The sequence below is a fragment of the Anolis sagrei genome, chromosome 3 (assembly GCF_037176765.1).
Source record: "Anolis sagrei isolate rAnoSag1 chromosome 3, rAnoSag1.mat, whole genome shotgun sequence".
NCBI classification, from domain to species: domain Eukaryota; kingdom Metazoa; phylum Chordata; class Lepidosauria; order Squamata; family Dactyloidae; genus Anolis; species Anolis sagrei.
Genome location: NC_090023.1, coordinates 217,206,715 through 217,224,661, shown reverse-complemented (window position 1 = coordinate 217,224,661; position 17,947 = coordinate 217,206,715). Strand labels below are relative to the sequence as shown.

The 17,947-nt window shown below is 44.4% G+C and overlaps 1 protein-coding gene across 5 annotated transcripts in view; it reads left to right on the top strand.

The window, feature by feature from the left end:
• Window positions 1-17,268, top strand: part of LDB1 (LIM domain binding 1) — a 92,191-nt gene extending 74,923 nt beyond the window's left edge. For 2 of the 5 annotated variants that reach the window (XM_060768242.2, XM_060768240.2), the window contains exons 3-11: window positions 1,491-1,535; window positions 2,684-2,759; window positions 3,644-3,746; window positions 5,562-5,734; window positions 6,745-6,867; window positions 8,532-8,615; window positions 10,213-10,336; window positions 13,170-13,318; window positions 14,474-17,268. In XM_060768242.2, the coding sequence (XP_060624225.2) occupies window positions 1,491-1,535; window positions 2,684-2,759; window positions 3,644-3,746; window positions 5,562-5,734; window positions 6,745-6,867; window positions 8,532-8,615; window positions 10,213-10,336; window positions 13,170-13,318; window positions 14,474-14,704 (1,108 nt within the window). In that variant the 3' untranslated portion in view covers window positions 14,705-17,268. The other 3 variants (XM_067465867.1, XM_067465869.1, XM_067465868.1) reach the window with 3 other exon arrangements.
• Window positions 17,269-17,947: the final 679 nt, after the last annotated feature.

The window sequence follows — 17,947 nt, the reverse complement described above, 5'->3', positions numbered from 1 at the left end:
GATGGGATAAAGCTAAGAATTTGTCATTGAGACAGAGTGGGGAGGAGAGTCCAAGTCCCAATCCACTGCTGGCTTTGCAAATGCCCACACTTGGCTGGCAGCCGCAACTAGCCATGCATTTCCCCTTTAGTTTTACATGGGCACAGTATGGTAAGCAGAGAATATGAAGAAAGAAGGGGAAAAAAAAAATAAAGACCAGACGAAGTTGAGATATTTAAAATTAAGAGATACTGTATAAGTTTTAGTTTTTTTAAAAAAACATCCCCAGAAACCTAGGTCAATTATCCATAGAATCATAGAATCATTGAATTGGAAGGAACCTCATGGGCCAGCCAGTCCAACCCCTTGCCAAAACCCATGGCTTCCTTAATTCTTATTTGAAAAATTAACATACTTAGTGATATGAAGTGGATGCAAAGAAACACTGGAGAGATACTGTATGGGGTATCAAAAAAGGAACCATCCCCTTTTCTCAGTAGAGTGGTAAAAAGCAAGAGCTGAATCCATCGTGGGAGAACCTAAAAGAAGCAATGATGTCATCTACTCTCTCAGCGCTCTTTTGAGGCTACCACAATTGTCTTGTCCATGCAATCAAGAAGGCCAGAAGTGGCACCATGGTGGTCAGTGCTTCTTTTAGGTTCTTGTCTTTCACTGCTCTATTTAGAGAAGAGGATTGTTACTTTTAAAAATAATTTAATATTGTACCTTTATATGTATATGTGTGTGTGTGTATGCGTGTGTATATATAGAGAGAGGTGGCAAAGTAGGTTAAACTGCTGAGCTGCTGAACTTGCCGACCGAAAGGCCAGCGATTTGAATCCAGGGAGCGGCATGAGTTCCTGCTGTTAGCCTCAGCTTCTGCTAACCTAGCAGTTTGAAAACATGCAAATGTTTGTAGATCAATAGGTACCACTTTGGTGGGGAGGTAATGGCGCTCCATGTAGTCATGCCAGCCATATGACTTTGGAGGCATCTACAGACAACAGCGGCTCTTTGGCTTAGAAATGGAAGTGAGCATCACCACCCAGAGTTGGACACTACTATACTTAATGTCAAGGGGAGTCATTTCCTTTTACCTATGGGCGGGGGACGGGGGGACGGGGACAGTCATCTTCTCTGAGTAGATCAGGGAAAGGCCTTCTTGTATGCTTGGATAGGAAAATGGCAACAGCAGTTAAAGGCAACTGGCTCCCTGAGGCAGTTCTGGCACCTTCCCCTCTCTGTGGAATGACCTTTGAGTTCAATCTGTGGATCATATCAATATCCATAATTTTGACCCCCAAAGCTCTTGACTCATACGTGAGATTGACTTACACGTGGATATTTGTGGTAGTTTAAGCACATAATGGAAACAGTAAAAAGATTTTAAAGAAGTCCGGAGTCTTCCCTGTCCTCTTCCAAATTATCTCTGGCTGTCTCTTTGCATAATAATGAACTGATTTGGGCAGGACCTTAGTTAATCCATCTTCTACTGTCTTATTTCTTGGCAGACCAACACCTATGTATCCACCAACATACCTGGAGCCTGGAATTGGGTAAGAGTCACTATTCCTTTCATCACTATTCCTTTTGTTCATTTGCATTAGCTAGGGTAAAGACAGGTGCAACTTTGCAAGTGTACTGGCAACAATTTGGGCAGCTGCAAGACATTCGTTTTGCAACTGAATGCAGATTCACTGAATGCAGTGAATCTGCATTTAGACTGGTTTACCACAGCTGAACTCTTACGTGTATCTGCACTCAAGCAAGACCATTAATATATATATATGAATGCAGTATGTATTTATGTAAACACTTGTAAATGTGTATTTCCCATTTTGCTAATACTCAGAATAGGAACGTAAGACACCCCTGCACCCCCACTAAGGAGTTAATGACTGTGTAGGGACAAAAGTTCAGGTTTCCCCACTTCTATGTCCAACTTTCTACCCACTGCATCATATGAACCTTTTCAAAGGTAGATTGGATAAGGAGCAATGTTGGGATCAATATAGATGGTGGCGCATCTGGTTAAACCACTGAGCTGCTGAACTTGCTGACTGAAAGATTGGTGGTTCAAATCTGGGGAGCAAGGTGAGTTCCTGCCATTAGGCCCAGCTTTTGCCAACCTAGCAGTTTGAAAATATGCAGATGTGAGTAGATCAATAGGTACTGCTTCTGCAGGAAGGTAATGGCACTCCATACAGTCATGCCAGCGACACATGACCTTGGAGGTGTCTATGGACAACGCCAGCTCTTCGGCCTAGAAATGGAGATGAGCACCACTCCCCAGAGTCAGACACAACTAGACTTAATGTCATGTAAAACCTTGACTTTTACTATAGATGCAATATCAGTCACATCTTTAGAACTTTGTGCCTTTTTAAAAAACTTCAGAATTCTCTCCCTGTAGAAATACAACTAGTTCTATTGTGCCAATCCTTTCTGTACAAGGTTGAAACATAATTACACAGGCATTTTAAAGTGGTTATATTTTTAAGCCAGCTTTGCTTGTTCTTGGCGATCTTTCGATTGCATGTTGTGGTGTATTGTTTTATGATGCTATACTACAGGTTGAGTACCTCTTATGCAAATGCTTGGAACCAGGAATATTTTAGATTTGGGATTAAAAATATGTCTGTGAAATATTAATAACAAAAACAACCACATGCTTAAACTTCATTTTCTTATTCCTTATTGGCAGGAGGCACACACCGTATGGCAACCAGACTGACTACAGGATATTTGAGCTCAATAAGCGGCTGCAAAACTGGACAGAGGTACAGTTTTCTGGGATAGCTTCAGTGGTTTCAAAGATGGAGATTCTGTCACCCTAGCTGTGGAGGTTAAGGGAGTCTAGGGCATTAACAGAGCCTTCTTCAAGTCAGTCCCTGGTGCAATTGAAGTCTGTTTATTTTATTTTATTTTATTTTATTTACCACACTTGTACCCCACCCTTTTCATCCCAAAGGGGACTCAGGGAGGCCTTACAATGGCAACAATTCAATGCCACATATACATATACATATCGATAAATAAATAAATGCATTAAAAACCAAACCATTTATTTATTTATTTATTTATTTAATTTTATTTATGGCATTTATATGCCATCCTTCTCACCCTGAAGGGGACTCAGAGCAGCTTACAAATAATATGTAAATACAATATATTATATTATTACCATAGCACAACATTAGTATTACATATTACTATATTGCACTATACTATTATACTGTAATATTGTTAGTAATATTACATGTAATATAAAATATATAATTGTAATATCATATTATTAATATTATATTGTATTACATTATAATATTATATGTATATACAATATATTATATTATATTATTAGCACAGTGCAGGAGATAAGGTGGAACTGTCTTCCTGGCCCCCTCTCTTCACTCTGGTCTTTTGAGGTTTTGTGCACTGTAACTCCTAGTCATTTTTGTAAATGAGCTTAAAGACTTCAAACTTGATTTTCTTTTCAATCAGAACCTCACATAGGTTGGTGTGGATGGAAATCTGGATGGCGCAATAGGTCTACAGATATTTTAATTAAACATAAACATTAAAATATCAATTAAAATCACAGTCTAGCTGCCTCTTTAAAACTTTTCCTATCCTCAGTGATAACGCTTCTCCTCTTTGCTTACAGGAATGTGACAATCTGTGGTGGGATGCCTTCACCACTGAGTTCTTTGAAGATGACGCCATGTTAACAATCACCTTCTGTCTGGAAGATGGACCAAAGAGATACAGTGAGTCCCTGGCTGGGGCGGTTGACATTCTCTACTATCATAGGCTCAGGAGGCAATTTTCACATAGAAAAGTGATGTTGAAAAGTGATGCTGTAAAGGGATCACTTCAGTTGATTCCTAAATTATATCCAGTTTCTCTTGAGTTAATCCGTATGGAGTAGTCCTTCTTCCACTGCTGGCTGCAACATTGGGATCTGGAATGCAGTGATTATAGCTCTATCAGAGCCACTTGACTTTGCAGCAGTCATGAAGGGAGGATCCAGAAGAACCTGGTACATTGTAAAGACATTGAGGGATAATGATGGTTCCCAAGAATTGGGAATGCCAGCCCACCAGATTTCACAGACCTCAGCTCCCACAATCCCTCATCATTGCTGGGTAGAATTGACAGGATTGTAACAACGTCTGGAGAGTCATGTAATTTTCCATCTCAGATACACCACTTGCAGGGCTATAAAAACCAGTACCCTCCTGGTGACAGTACTCTCCTGTGGCCAGAATTGAGCACAATCTCCAGGACACCAAAGCCAACATAATACTTCTGTTTTGTCTGTCCTGTCTGTTTAACGGCATTGAATGTTTGCCGTGTATGTGCTCTGTGATCCATCCTGAGTCCCCTTCGGGGTTAGAAGGGCAGAATATAAATACTGTAAATAAATAAGTAAGTTTCCAAGCTAATTGGTTTCTTCATCAGGCAGAGTTATTAAACCCATACAGGAGAAGTGACTTTGTCATAGTCATAGAGTTTTGCATTTAGCTCAAGCGTGGCCAAACTTTGCCCCCCCCCCCCCCCCAGGGATTTTGGACCAACTTTCACAATTTGTGGAAGTTAAAGTCCAAATCACTTGGAAGACCAAAGTTTGCCCATGCCTGATCTAGATGGAGATATTTAGGATGGTTTTGGAAGAGGGTGGATGAAGCTAGAGACACAATCCTTCTCAGGATTGGGGACAAAAGCAGTAAAAGCCAGATACTGAAATTCTCGTCTTCATTAGCAACCCAAAAGTTTCTTCCAAAAACCACCAGTTCTCAGGAAGATTATAACAAGACTGTATTTGTTTATTTTATTTGCAAATTGTGTGTGTGTGTGTATGTATTTTATCCAAAAGCTTTGAAGCTGTGGATTTTTCTAAAACATAAAATTTGCATTTTAGTCAATTTTGCATACATTCTTTATGAGGTGCAATAAATGTCAGGGTGGACTGAACAGAGAAGGTTTGCATAAGTAAGTTATTAAAGTGTATCGAAAGCTATGAATAGTTGGAGCATGTCAGAGGTCTAATGGAAGAGCATTTGATGCACTAGGTATCATCACATTAAATGAGATGCCTGTCTGCCAAGTGGGCATAAAGAGCACTTGGTACTATCAAGAGGGCCTCATGATCCTTTTGTTTGTTCAGCAAACACACTCCTCTTTATCCTCCATATTCAAGAAGACTGGCAAATTGTTTCAGAATGAAAATGTGTGCCATCTCTGTTTAGAGCCAAGGTGGGCAATTATGGCCCGCAGATTCTGGAGCCAGGAAGTCCAGACACATGGGCTTTGGCTCTGCCATTGTTGTCATCGTCGTGATGGACAGTAAGCTTGCCGCAGGGAGAAGCACCACAGTCATTCTCCTTCAGGCCTCCCATAATCTGACGCAGGGCTTGAACCTTTCATTTTGTCTCCTCTTCGTGGTGATTTCCTTTTAGACCTACAAAAGTTCCATTGGATGCTTGGGATCTCCCTTGGGGAAAAAGTCTTATTCCAAGGAATGAAATCCCGAATTAAGGTTGAAAAGTCACTGATGTTGGTCTTTTCTTCCCTCTGTGTAGCGATTGGCCGCACCCTGATTCCCCGCTACTTCCGCAGCATCTTCGAAGGAGGTGCCACTGAGCTGTACTATGTCCTGAAACACCCTAAGGAATCCTTCCACAACAACTTTGTCTCTCTCGACTGTGACCAGTGTACCATGGTCACCCAACATGGCAAACCCATGTTCACCCAGGTGAGAGAGAATGGCAGACTGGGCTCATTGTCCCACTTTGCAGCAGTTTCCTGCCTTGAATTGAAAATGCAAGTAGTTTGCCATTTTGTCAGGAGCTCTTTAAGGAAACTTTCTTGGAGGGAAGAGTCCTGAGTCCCTTTGGGGAGATAGGATGGTATATAAATAAAGAAGAAGATGAAGAAGATGATGATGATTATTAAGAGGCTCTGGTTGCAGCTAGCCATGGAAGCCCATGGTTGTTTATCTACACCAGTGGTTCTCAAATTTCCTAATGCCATGACCCCTTAATACAATTCTTCATGTTGTGGTGACTCCCAATCATAACATTATTTTTGTTGTTACTTCATTTTGCTACTATTATGAATCATAATGTAAATATCTATATGCAGGATGTATTTTCATTCACTGGACCAAATTTGGCACAAATACTCTAAATACCCAAAAGTGAACACTGGTGGAATTTGGGGAAAATAGACCTTGACATTTGGGAGTCTTAGTTGTTTGGATTTGTAGTTCACTTGCAATCAAAGCTCACTCTGAACCCCACCAATGATAGAATTGGGCCAAACTTACCACACAGAACTATGCCTTGAAGGAACTCACTGGCATAAGCCTCCTTCCAGCCTCGTGCGCTCTCCCTCGCCTACATATGTGCATCACGCTGCCATGTGCCAAGCATGCCTGCTCTCCCCTCCCCACTTGGAGTCTCAGAAACAGTCTTCCCCTTGGCTGAGAGGCCAGCTGAGAGGCAGGCCAATCACAGCAGAGGAGGGCTTTTGATGGGAAGATTTGCTGTCTGTTTCTAAAAAGGAAGAGAAGGACAGGCAGAGAGATCTTGTCTTTTCTGCCAAAGGGATTCCTAAGACCATCAGAAATATGTTTTCTGATGGTCTTTAGTGACCCTTCTGAAACCCCCTCGTGACTCCCCAGGGGCCCCAACCCTCAGGCTGAGGAACACTGATCTACACCGTGGAGAGTGCTCAACATGTGTTTGCTTTTCATTTGCACAGGTATGTGTGGAGGGCCGTCTCTACCTGGAGTTCATGTTCGATGACATGATGAGGATAAAGACGTGGCACTTCAGCATCCGGCAGCACCGGGAGCTCATTCCCCGCAGCATCCTTGCTATGCATGTAAGTCCAGTGCTGTGTATAGATGTCTGCTCAACTTGGTTTAAGTGATTATGTCAGCCTTGTGCTTGTCTCCTGTTGATGAATGGAACTGCCAGAAACTGCAGCTTTTTGCATCTCTGGCCTTCTTCAGCTGCATTTCTTTGGGCCTAAGCTAGGAATGCAGAAGTGGATTTTGAATCTCAAATTCCCAAATTTAATGTCAGACATATGGCTTTTATTCAATGTTTGGGCTTTTTATGACCTTCCAGCACCCACTCTCCCCAAGGCCATGAAAAAGTTGTGATGGGGAATGAGGTTTTGCTTATCCAGGAGTGATAATTTTGTGTTTAAAGAGCCAGGAAGCCGGCTGTATCAGGCCTGGAAGTAGTTGCCTGGTCTTTTCTCATATGATTTTGCCAGGTTGTTTGTGTTTTCTGGGTGTGGCTTGCAACATGTCAAAATTTAGCCCACAGTCCTGAATTAAGTTATCCAGTGCTGAATCCTTTTATTGTTAAAAATAGTCAAAGTGGGTAAAGTAATGCAAAAGAATAAAAAAAAACCCTCCCGGGTTACACATTTGATTTAAAAAGATTGGTAATAATGATTAGTAAGAGCTAAATGAGCAGCAGCATCACTATTGGGAAAATAGTAAAGAAGGGCTGGAGAAAGACAGGCTTCCAGTATCGAGTTACAGCAATGTGCCTACAGTAAACAATGCAGTAAACAAACTTGAGCTGGGAAAGAGCAGGATTCTGTTCTAGCTGATCCAAGTATAGCTGTTTATTTATGTAAGCCTTGCTTGAACTACGTGTTTTATTTCACACATGCATATTGCTAGCTTTGGCTGAAGCATTTGCTTAAACATGTTGAGCTGCTTTTTTTTCATGGTGTAGGAACCAGTAGCTGTTCTATGTCATCTGTACTCTTGGTACCATATTTTAAGAAAAGGGAATACCCAGAACACACTAACTTCATAACTAAGATATATCTGGATCAGACTGGAGGCATATCTAATCCATCTTTTAGTGTAGCAGTTGACCAGTTGCCTGTAGAAAGCCTGTCAGCTGGACATGAATGCAGCTATACCTTCTTCCCATGTTCATCAGCAACTGGCATACATTTGATAGATAGGCAATCAGACCAGTATCCATAGATAAAAACCCTCCCATCTTTTCTCACATGCTTCATTTAGCAAAGGCATTGATTGGGGAGGCACCTGCCCTGTCCCCTATCTGATTTGGGTCTTTTTAAAGAGAGATAAAGTGAGGTGAAAATGATGATGATAATTATTATTATTATTACTATTATTTTACTGATACAAAAACACAGTATGACACAGCAAATGAGATCTATATGCTGGATTTCGTATCACAAAATCACAAGTCGAACACTTCCCAAGTGTTTAGAACTGTGTGATGTATTTTCGTATGATGTACACAGATCAAAGTAAGGTGGACTTTTGCAGTTGACAGATTGTGATTTTGTCAATGTTTGTTGTTTTCAAATTATTATTATTATTATTATTATTATTATTATTATATTAAATGCTACTTTTCCCAGGTCTGGTCCTGTCTAGCACATCTTAACGTGCGGAGGGTTTTTAATATTTGATGCATATAGCACTTTTGGGTGCCAGATATTATTGTTTTGCCTTTTCAATTTTCCACGAAACTTTCCAATTCCAGGCACAAGATCCCCAGATGCTGGACCAGTTGTCCAAGAACATCACCCGATGTGGACTTTCAAACTCCACACTCAACTACCTCCGAGTAAGTAGCCCCAAGACTATGGAATCCACTTATTACTTGTGTCTTCTACATAGTCTTAAGGAACAAATAGGAAGTCCATGCTTCAAAGATGGCATTTCAGAAGTGATGCTTCTTTTATTTTTTGAAAACTCTTGATTTTATCATTGTTTTGACATTCAGTTTAGAACACTGTTTTACTGTGTATGTATTGGGAGTATATAGGTTTTTTAGATATCTCCTAAGTTGCCTCAAGCATCAGGGGAAACAAATTGTTAATCTGTATACAGTATAGTCTCACTTATCCAACATAAACAGGTCTCCAGAACATTGGATAAGCGAAAACTCTGATAATACGGAGGGATTAAGGAAAAGCCTATTAAACCGAGCAAAGGCAGGAGAGAGGGAGCGGAGGCTCTTGACAGCACTCCAGGCTCCTCCCACACGCAACCCCCTCTTCCTTGCCTCCTGCCTTCAGTGCCCACGCTCTTTCGTTTTTTCTTTCTTTTTGTTTTCTGCCTTGTCTGTCTATTTTCCACTCTGTCTTCCCTAAAGCAAACATTTCCGCTGCTTGAGAGAGAGAGAGAACTGGGGCTATACAGGGAGGAAGGTGAGGCAAGGCAAGGATGGGCGCCGAGGTCAAGAGCACCAGAGAACGAGGCCAGAAAAGTAGCCAGGGCAGAGGGAAGCCTCAGTGGGGCTTCCCCTTTACCTGGCGGAGGCCACTTCCCCGAAGCCTTGCTTGGGCTGAATGCAAAGCCCCAGAAAGGAGAGAGACAGCAAGGAGGGAAGTGGAGTCTGGAGCAGGATCCAGAGAAGGAAGAGAGGAAGGAAGGGTGGGAGGGGAGCCTCGGGAGCCTCGTTGTAATTCTCTGAGGAAGAGGAAGAACCTTGTTTTTATTCTTCCAAGCCAGAAGCAGCCAAGGCACATTGGATAATACGGAAGGCTGGATAAACAAAGGTTGGATAAGCAAGGCTCTACTGTATAAAAGCAAACACATTCTTCTTAACTGGTCCTTTTCAGATGTATAGTACCTAGCCAGAATTTGAAAAACAGTTCTGTATGACTATATCTGGAAAACTACTCCAAATTCCATGCTTTCAACCTAGCTATATATCCATAGTTCTATGAAAGTGCCTAACAAAATCCTTTTAGACAAATGTTCTATAGGAAACTGCACTTGGAAAGAGTACAACAAATTCATAGTATCGTCTTTGTTGTATACTTCACACCTGCCCTTCTAGGAGCCCCCGGTGGCGCAGTGCATTAAACGTTTGTGCCAGCAGTACTGAAGACCGACAGGTCGCAGGTTCGAATCCGGGAAGAGGCGGATGAGCTCCCTCTATCAGCTCCAGCAAAGGGCCCGAAAATTGCAAAATTCTCTACTCGTCACACTTTGTGACTCAAGGAATTGTCATCCCAGAAAGTAATGTTGAATTTAAAAATGGGAATGATCCACATTATTTGCTGGTGCCACATGTCCTTGTTTGACTCTTCGGTTAGTTGTCCAATGTGCAAAATCTCTAGGTCTGTAAAGCCACACCTGGCTGCAGATTTGTCTAGGGTAGTCCTTTACTTCAGCATGTAACCCTCCCCCTCCCTTCTTTTTTCTCTTCTCAGCTTTGCGTAATCCTAGAACCAATGCAGGAACTGATGTCACGGCATAAGACCTACAGCCTCAGTCCTCGGGATTGCCTCAAGACATGCCTCTTCCAGAAGTGGCAGCGCATGGTGGCACCACCTGGTGAGTGTCCTCCAGGCTGATATGTTAGTGACATATTCTGTGGCTTCGATGTGCTTCCCATGGGGTCCACTAGATGGTGCTGGGATCTTGTACTTCAACTGAATGCAGCATCTAAGGAGAATTTCATAGAATCATAGAGTTGGAAGAGATCTTGTGGGCCATCCAGTCCAATCCCCTGCCAAGATTCAGGAACATCTCATTGAAAGCACCCCTGACAGATGGCCATCCAGCTTCTGCTTAAAAGTTTCCAAAGAAGGAGCCTCCACAAAGTCTGGGGCAGAGAGTTCCACTGCTGAACATTTCTCATAATTAGGAAGTTCTTCATAATGTTCAGGTGGCATCTCCTTTCCTGTAGTTTGAAGTTATTGTTCTAGTCTCCAGGGCAGCAGAAAACAAGCTTGCTCCCTCCTCCTTGTGACTTCCATCATATATTTATTCAAGGTCATCATGTCTCCTCTTAGCCTTCTCTTCTTCAGGCTAAACATGCACAGCTCTTTAAGCCACTCCTCATAGGGCTTGTTCTCTAGACTCTTGGTCATTTTAGTCATCCTCCTCTGGACATATTCCAGCCTGTCAACATCTCCCTTCAATTGTGGTGCCCAGAATAGGACACAATATTCCAGGTGTGGTCTGACCAAGGCAAAGTAGAGGGGTAGCATGACTTCCCTTGATCTAGACACGGTGCTCCTATTTATGCTGGGCAATATTGTTGGGCCAGTGGGGTTAGTAACAAAAGACCCTCCTCATAAATGTACAGCAGAGTAACTTATTAGCAGCAGCGCGACTCAGCACCAGTTGCCCAAAGTGATAAAAAGAACAAAAAACACACAGACCAATGTTATCTCTTCCATAGGAGGCTTTAATTTGTAGTAAAATAATATGGTTGCACTGTTTACAAGAACTAGGTTTCCCTAACACAAATAAAGTTCAGCCTTCAAATTGGAGCTTTACACACGAGGCTTCTCTCATACAGAGGTTTACCTCACACTCCTCAGGACAACACTAGCTTTGGCCCACTCACTCTAACAGGCTGCAGCCTGCTCACTCTCCTCAGGATGCCACTAGTTTTGGCCCACTCACTCTAACAGGCTTCAGCCTACTCACACTCCTCAGGACAACACTAGCTTTGGCCCACTGACTCTAACAGAGTTCGGCCTACTCACTCTCCTCCGGATGAACTAGGTTTCCCTAAAGTTCAACCTTCATATTGGAGCTTCACACATGAGGCTTCTCTCATGCAGAAGTTTACCTCACACTCTTCAGGGTGACAGTAGCTTTGGCCCACTGACTCTTAACAGACTTCAGCCTACTCACTCTCCTCAGGACGACACAAGCTTTGTCCCACTGACTCTAACAGGCTTCGGCCTACTCACTCTCCTCAGGACGACACAAGCTTTGTCCCACTGACTCTAACAGACTTCAGCCTACTCACTCTCCTCAGGACGACACAAGCTTTGTCCCACTGACTCTAACAGGCTTCGGCCTACTCACTCTCCTCAGGACGACACAAGCTTTGTCCCACTGACTCTAACAGACTTCAGCCTATTCACTCTCCTCAGGACGACACAAGCTTTGTCCCACTGACTCTAACAGGCTTCGGCCTACTCACTCTCCTCAGGACGACACAAGCTTTGTCCCACTGACTCTTAACAGGCTTCAGCCTACGCACTCTCCTCAGGACGACACAAGCTTTGTCCCACTGACTCTAACAGACTTCAGCCTATTCACTCTCCTCAGGACGACACAAGCTTTGTCCCACTGACTCTAACAGGCTTCAGCCTACGCACTCTCCTCAGGATGACACAAGCTTTGTCCCACTGACTCTAACAGGCTTCGGCCTACTCACTCTCCTCAGGACGACACAAGCTTTGTCCCACTGACTCTTAACAGGCTTCAGCCTACGCACTCTCCTCAGGACGACACAAGCTTTGTCCCACTGACTCTAACAGACTTCAGCCTATTCACTCTCCTCAGGACGACACAAGCTTTGTCCCACTGACTCTAACAGGCTTCAGCCTACGCACTCTCCTCAGGATGACACAAGCTTTGTCCCACTGACTCTAACAGGCTTCGGCCTACTCACTCTCCTCAGGACGACACAAGCTATGGCCCACTGATTCTTAATAGGCTTTGGCCTACTAACTCTTTCAGTGCTTGACTCACACTTTTGTAATCAAAAATATCTAGCTAATATTTAATATTTCTGACAAAAATCCCATTGGCCTTTTTAGCCTCCACATCACATTGTTAGCTCATGTTCAACTTGTTGTCCACAAGGACTCCCAAGATCTTTTTTGCACATACTGCTGTCGAGTCAGGCGTCCCCCATTCTGTTTATTTTCATTTCATTTTTTGCCTAAGTGGAGTATCTCGCATCTGCATCTCCTGTGGCTGGCCACAATCCTGGCTCTGTAAGCACTTTTAAGGGATGGACAAATGAAACCCCTAATGAGGGACATATAGGTTGGTGAGAAATGTGAAGCAGGATTTGGGGAAACTTGCAGCGTGGTCCTCTTGAATGTCAAGTTAGGAAGACCTTCCTGACTGTGAGAGTTGTTCAGCAGTGGAACTCTCTGCCCCGGAGTGTGGTGGAGGCTCCTTCTTTGGAAGCTTTTAAACAGAGGCTGGATGGCCCTCTGTCAGGGGTGCTTTGAATGCAATATTCCTGCTTCTTGGCAGGGGGCTGGACTGGATAGCACATGAGGTCTCTTCCAACTCTATGATTCTATGATTCTAAGTTATGGTCTGGCCTTTGGAGCAATGAGGAAAGACTAGACTCTTCCACTGTGATTGAGATGTCTGACTGACATTCTTTTTGGCAACTCCTTTGCAGCTGAACCTGCTCGTCAGCAGCCTAGCAAGCGCCGGAAAAGAAAGATGTCAGGCGGCAGCACCATGAGCTCTGGGGGAGGCAACACCAACAACAGCAACAGCAAGAAGAAGAGCCCAGCCAGCACCTTCGCCCTCTCCAGTCAGGTACCTGTAAGCATCCCCTTTTCATTCTCTCTTTCCTCGTAAAGGTGAGCCCTGCACCTGCCTGGGACTCATGGCAAGGCAGTTGCGGCTTCCAGCAGCAACTGCAAATATTGAGATCTTCCAGTCCTAGCCAGGTGCAAAATAGTGGCTCAGGTAGGTGAAGATATGCCAAAAATTTAAGGAGCAAGAATGCCTCTAAGCCAAGCATAGGGAAATTTGGGCCCTCCAGGTGTTTTGGACTTGTGGGAGTTGAAGTCCAAAACACCTGGAGGGCCCAAGTTTGCTCATGCCTGCTCTAAGCATATCCTTAGCCTGGAAGTTTGTGATTAGTGCCAGAAAAATCCTATTCTTGCTTGTCCCCATCGTTTTTGACAGCCTAATATAGGCGTAAGAAAGCATTTGGTCTGATGCTTTTGGTAGAGAAGTAAGAATCGGAAATTCTTGACAGTTTATTATGGATCAGCCAGGGATCCACCAAGAGATACATCCCCTCAACACCTATTCCACAGAATAACCAGATCTAAAGTTTATTTTAGTCCAACCATTTAGAAGATTGATCTGGATCCTGTGATACCAGAGCCAGCTCTTATCAGGAAGGAGATTCCTTCTCTAAATCCTATAGATTCTCAACCTGTGGGTCCCCAGGTCAACTGGCTGGGATTTCTGGGAATTGTAGGCCAAAATACCTTGGGACTCACAGGTAGAACTAAAAGTAGGAAACCAAAATCAGGAATTCGAAGGATCTGAAACTGTTCACAGTCTTACATTAAAGCCTTACATAGATTTCTAAATTGAGTTTAGAGCAGTAAATATGTGAATATCTTGTCTTAAACATTTTATAATAATAGAATAAAATATTCCAAAATTATTTTAAAAAATTGAGGGGGGGAAATGGTGGGGGGAGGAAAAAAAAACATTTCGCCCATTTTTTTTCATTTTTTCCAGGCTTTCACATCTCTAGTTCCAAGTAAGGAATAGGGACAGGACTTGAGGAGGGACAGAGCCAGCCAAATGGCTGCAAAGCAATCTGGGCCTTCCATCCCGAGCAGTGAAAGGCAGGCGGCCCTTGATTTCCATGGCGGTTGGCTCCCCCGGGCATTGTGGAGTAGGTCAGGGCAGTCTCCACCTCGATTATGTTTCGGGACCCTCTTCCCTCCTCAGGATGTGATGGTGGTGGGCGAACCAACCCTGATGGGTGGGGAGTTTGGCGATGAGGACGAGCGCCTTATCACACGGTTGGAGAACACACAGTTCGACGCTGCCAACGGCATTGACGACGAGGACAGCTTCAACAACTCTCCCGCGCTGGGCGCCAACAGCCCCTGGAACAGCAAGCCCCCCTCCAGTCAGGAGAGCAAGTCTGAGAATCCGACGTCACAAGCATCACAGTAAAGCCCCTCCACCTGCTGCCCAGCCTGGCCTTTACCTGCCTTGGCTGGTTGCCCCCCTCCACCCCGCACGGACTGAGTCGAAACCGTTCTACCTGGACAATTTGTGAAGAAGCATGGGCTGGCTGCCTGGCGTGGAGGTATCAGGCTGATGGGCACCGCAGCACCCAGCCTGCCCACCGACCTCTTTCCAGTTGTCCCAGCCACTCCTCCCTGCTGTCTGCACTCTTGGCTGTGCCCCTTTGGGGGCAGAACTTGGGGCGCTGGGCCAGGTGATGCCGGGGTCTCCCCTTTCCCCCCACCCAGCAGAATTTCAATTCTTTCTCCCCTACACACACACACACATCCAGAGACCCCAAGAACCACTGCTGTGGGATGGTGGTTCCAAGTCTATTGTGTAGCCCCATGGAGCCTGACCCCTTGGCTTGATTGGCAGGGAACACCATAGAAGAGAAAGGAGGCTGAATGCTTAGGGTCGATTGGATGGAAACCCAAGCGCCCAATTTATGAGTCCAGTTTCACCTTCAGCATCCAGGGAGCTCCTTTCTAGCAGGAGACTAGGCAACAATATGATCTGTACTGGGGCAGCGAGTTTTTGTGAGATGGGTCTTGAGCAGCCCCTCCTGGATGCTGCAAGTGTGGCATTGCAATTACTCCTGCAGTGCTGAACAGCCCAGAGAGCCAAGGTGGGAGGGGATGGGGTGTGGGGGCTTCACACTCCTGGAATGTGGGTAGAAAACTCTCCTCTTACTGACGTGGAGGGGCACGTGTCACTTCTGGTCTGATCCGTAGGAAGAGGGGCAACCCTCTGCCTAGTCCGCCATGATAGAAAACAGTAATCTTGACCCCTATTTCCAGATGTTGGGTTTTTTTAAAGGAAAAAAAATGTTAAAATTGTAAGTTTGAAAAAAAAGGAGAAGAAAGAATCTGTCCTCCCTCCCTATTTTTCCCCAATCCTGATTTTTGTACAGGCTTGTCTACCAATGGGAGTCTTTGTTTTTATATACAGATCCGAGAGCTTCAAACCAAGGAGAGACTTTGCAGACTTCCTTTATACAATCCTCTTGAGGACAGCATGGCTGCCCCACTTTGCCCCCTCTGTGTAACTTGTGTGTGCTGCTCGCCCTTTCTCTGCCACCCCTTCCTCCCCCTCCCCACCTTTCGGGTTTGTGTACCTCGTGCTTGTATATTTCTGCGCTGTAGGCCGTGTGTATGATACTGTTCTTTCACTGTGTTCTCACTAATGCAGCTGCACCCCATTCATGGTGGTTGGGAGGGGGGAGGATTCATAAAGATGGGCATCCTTTTCAAGTGTCTGGAAAGCTCCTAAGGCTACTGTCATCCATTTGGGGCAGTGCAGAATGCAGGGGATGGGACTGACAGCGGGAAGTCCTTAGGAAACGTCACCTGGGGAAGGGGAAACTTCCTGTTGTGTAAAAGAGGGCATTCATTTCCGCCATGATAGAGCAAGGTCTTCTAACAAGCCAGCCAAGACCCATCCTTTTGAATGGGAAGTATCTAAGTTCACCAGATCCCCATGTAATCATGGCGCATTCCTAAAACCACCCGTCCTGTGCTCTCCAATGTTTGAATGTCACTTGCGTTCTTCCACCTACATTTCTTGCCTCAATGTTATTTTGGAGGAACTTCCTTTTGTTTCACTGGAGCCTCAAATTAGCCATGTGCAAGGAGGGTTTCCTTTCTCTTTTTGAGAGAAGAGTACAGTGTAGGGCAGTGGTTCTCAACCTGTGGGTCCCCAGGTGTTTTGGCCTACAACTCCCAAAAATCCCAGCCAGTTTACCAGCTGTTAGGATTTCTGGGAATTGAAGGCCAAAACATCTGCAGACCCACAAGTAGAGAAGAACTACTGGTTAAGGATGATGTCTCATGGCATGGACAGATGCTGAATATGGTTGTATTTAAGGGGGTTGGACTATATGGCCCATGTGGTCTCTTCCAACTCTTATGATTCTATAAAGGACACTGACTGAATTGTATAACCAACCATCCCTTTGCCTTACTCAGGCTGTTTCTCCAACATGGTCCCTTGCCATAAGGATGTTTTCTTTAGCAGGATTCTTGCCCCGTATCTGCTAAGGATTTTTGGCCAGTTGCATCATAAGTGTTTGCCCATCACAAGAGCTTGGCTTTCATGTGACTTGTTCTGGAAACCAAGAATCCTCCTCTTAGGTGGAGGAGCCCAGCTGGATTAATCTGAAATCCACTTAAGGGGTGGAGTGGGTTTCAGGTGGCTAGTAAGTCCTGTGTTGGGTCCAGATACTCCATCCTGCATCACCACCCCCTGGAAACAGGCAATATGATCATCAAGGCTATAATTTACAGGATTTTTTTTCTGTATCCTTTTTGTACCTTAAAGATACGAGTGTCACGTCCCCCATTGCTGTGGCTCGGCATGAACTGGTGACGTGTGCTCTGTCCCGCTCTCCCCACCTTTGCCCTTCCAACCTACCACCTCCCCCTGGGGCACTGTAAAGCCTTTTTTTTTTTTTTTGCATAGTTTGTGCCATTTATGGTCATGTATGGTACCAATAAAACAACTTTTCGGTTTGGCGCTCTCCTTCCAGACTCATTTCTCATCTGGATCCTGAGAAGGGAGGGGGTGGGATTTTCTCTCGTAGGGCAGACTACAACTCATAGAATCCCTTACCAGTGTGGCCTAAGGTCTAAATCCCATTGCTACTCCCAGTTGAATGGTAAGTCGATTTTTGTATAAATTCAATTCAGTTGTGAGAATTTATCCCTGGAAATTGTCATCCAGAAAAGTAATTATTCCAAGATTTGGCTGGAAGGGAACAGCCAACAAGATGCCTTCAAGAAACCATTCTCTACCACCTCCCTTTCCATTTCTGAAGAGCTGTGTATCGTGACAATACGGCATTCTGAAGTAAAAAAAAAAAAAGGTAAAGGTGACATTAAGTCTGACTCGGTGGGGTGGTGCTCATCTCCATTTCTAAGCCGACAAGCCGGCGTTATCCGTATTCACCTCCAAGGTCATGTGGCTGGCATGACAGCATGGAGCACCATTACCTTCCTGCAGAAGCAGTACCTATTGATCTCACATTTACATGTTTCCGAACAGCTAGGTTGGTAGAAGCTGGGGCTAACAGCAGGAGCTCATCCGCTCCCCAGATTCAAACTGCCAACATTTCAGTCAGCAAGTTATCAGCTCAGTGGTTTACCCCACTGTGCCACTACATACCAAAAAGTGATAAAACAATGGGTACAT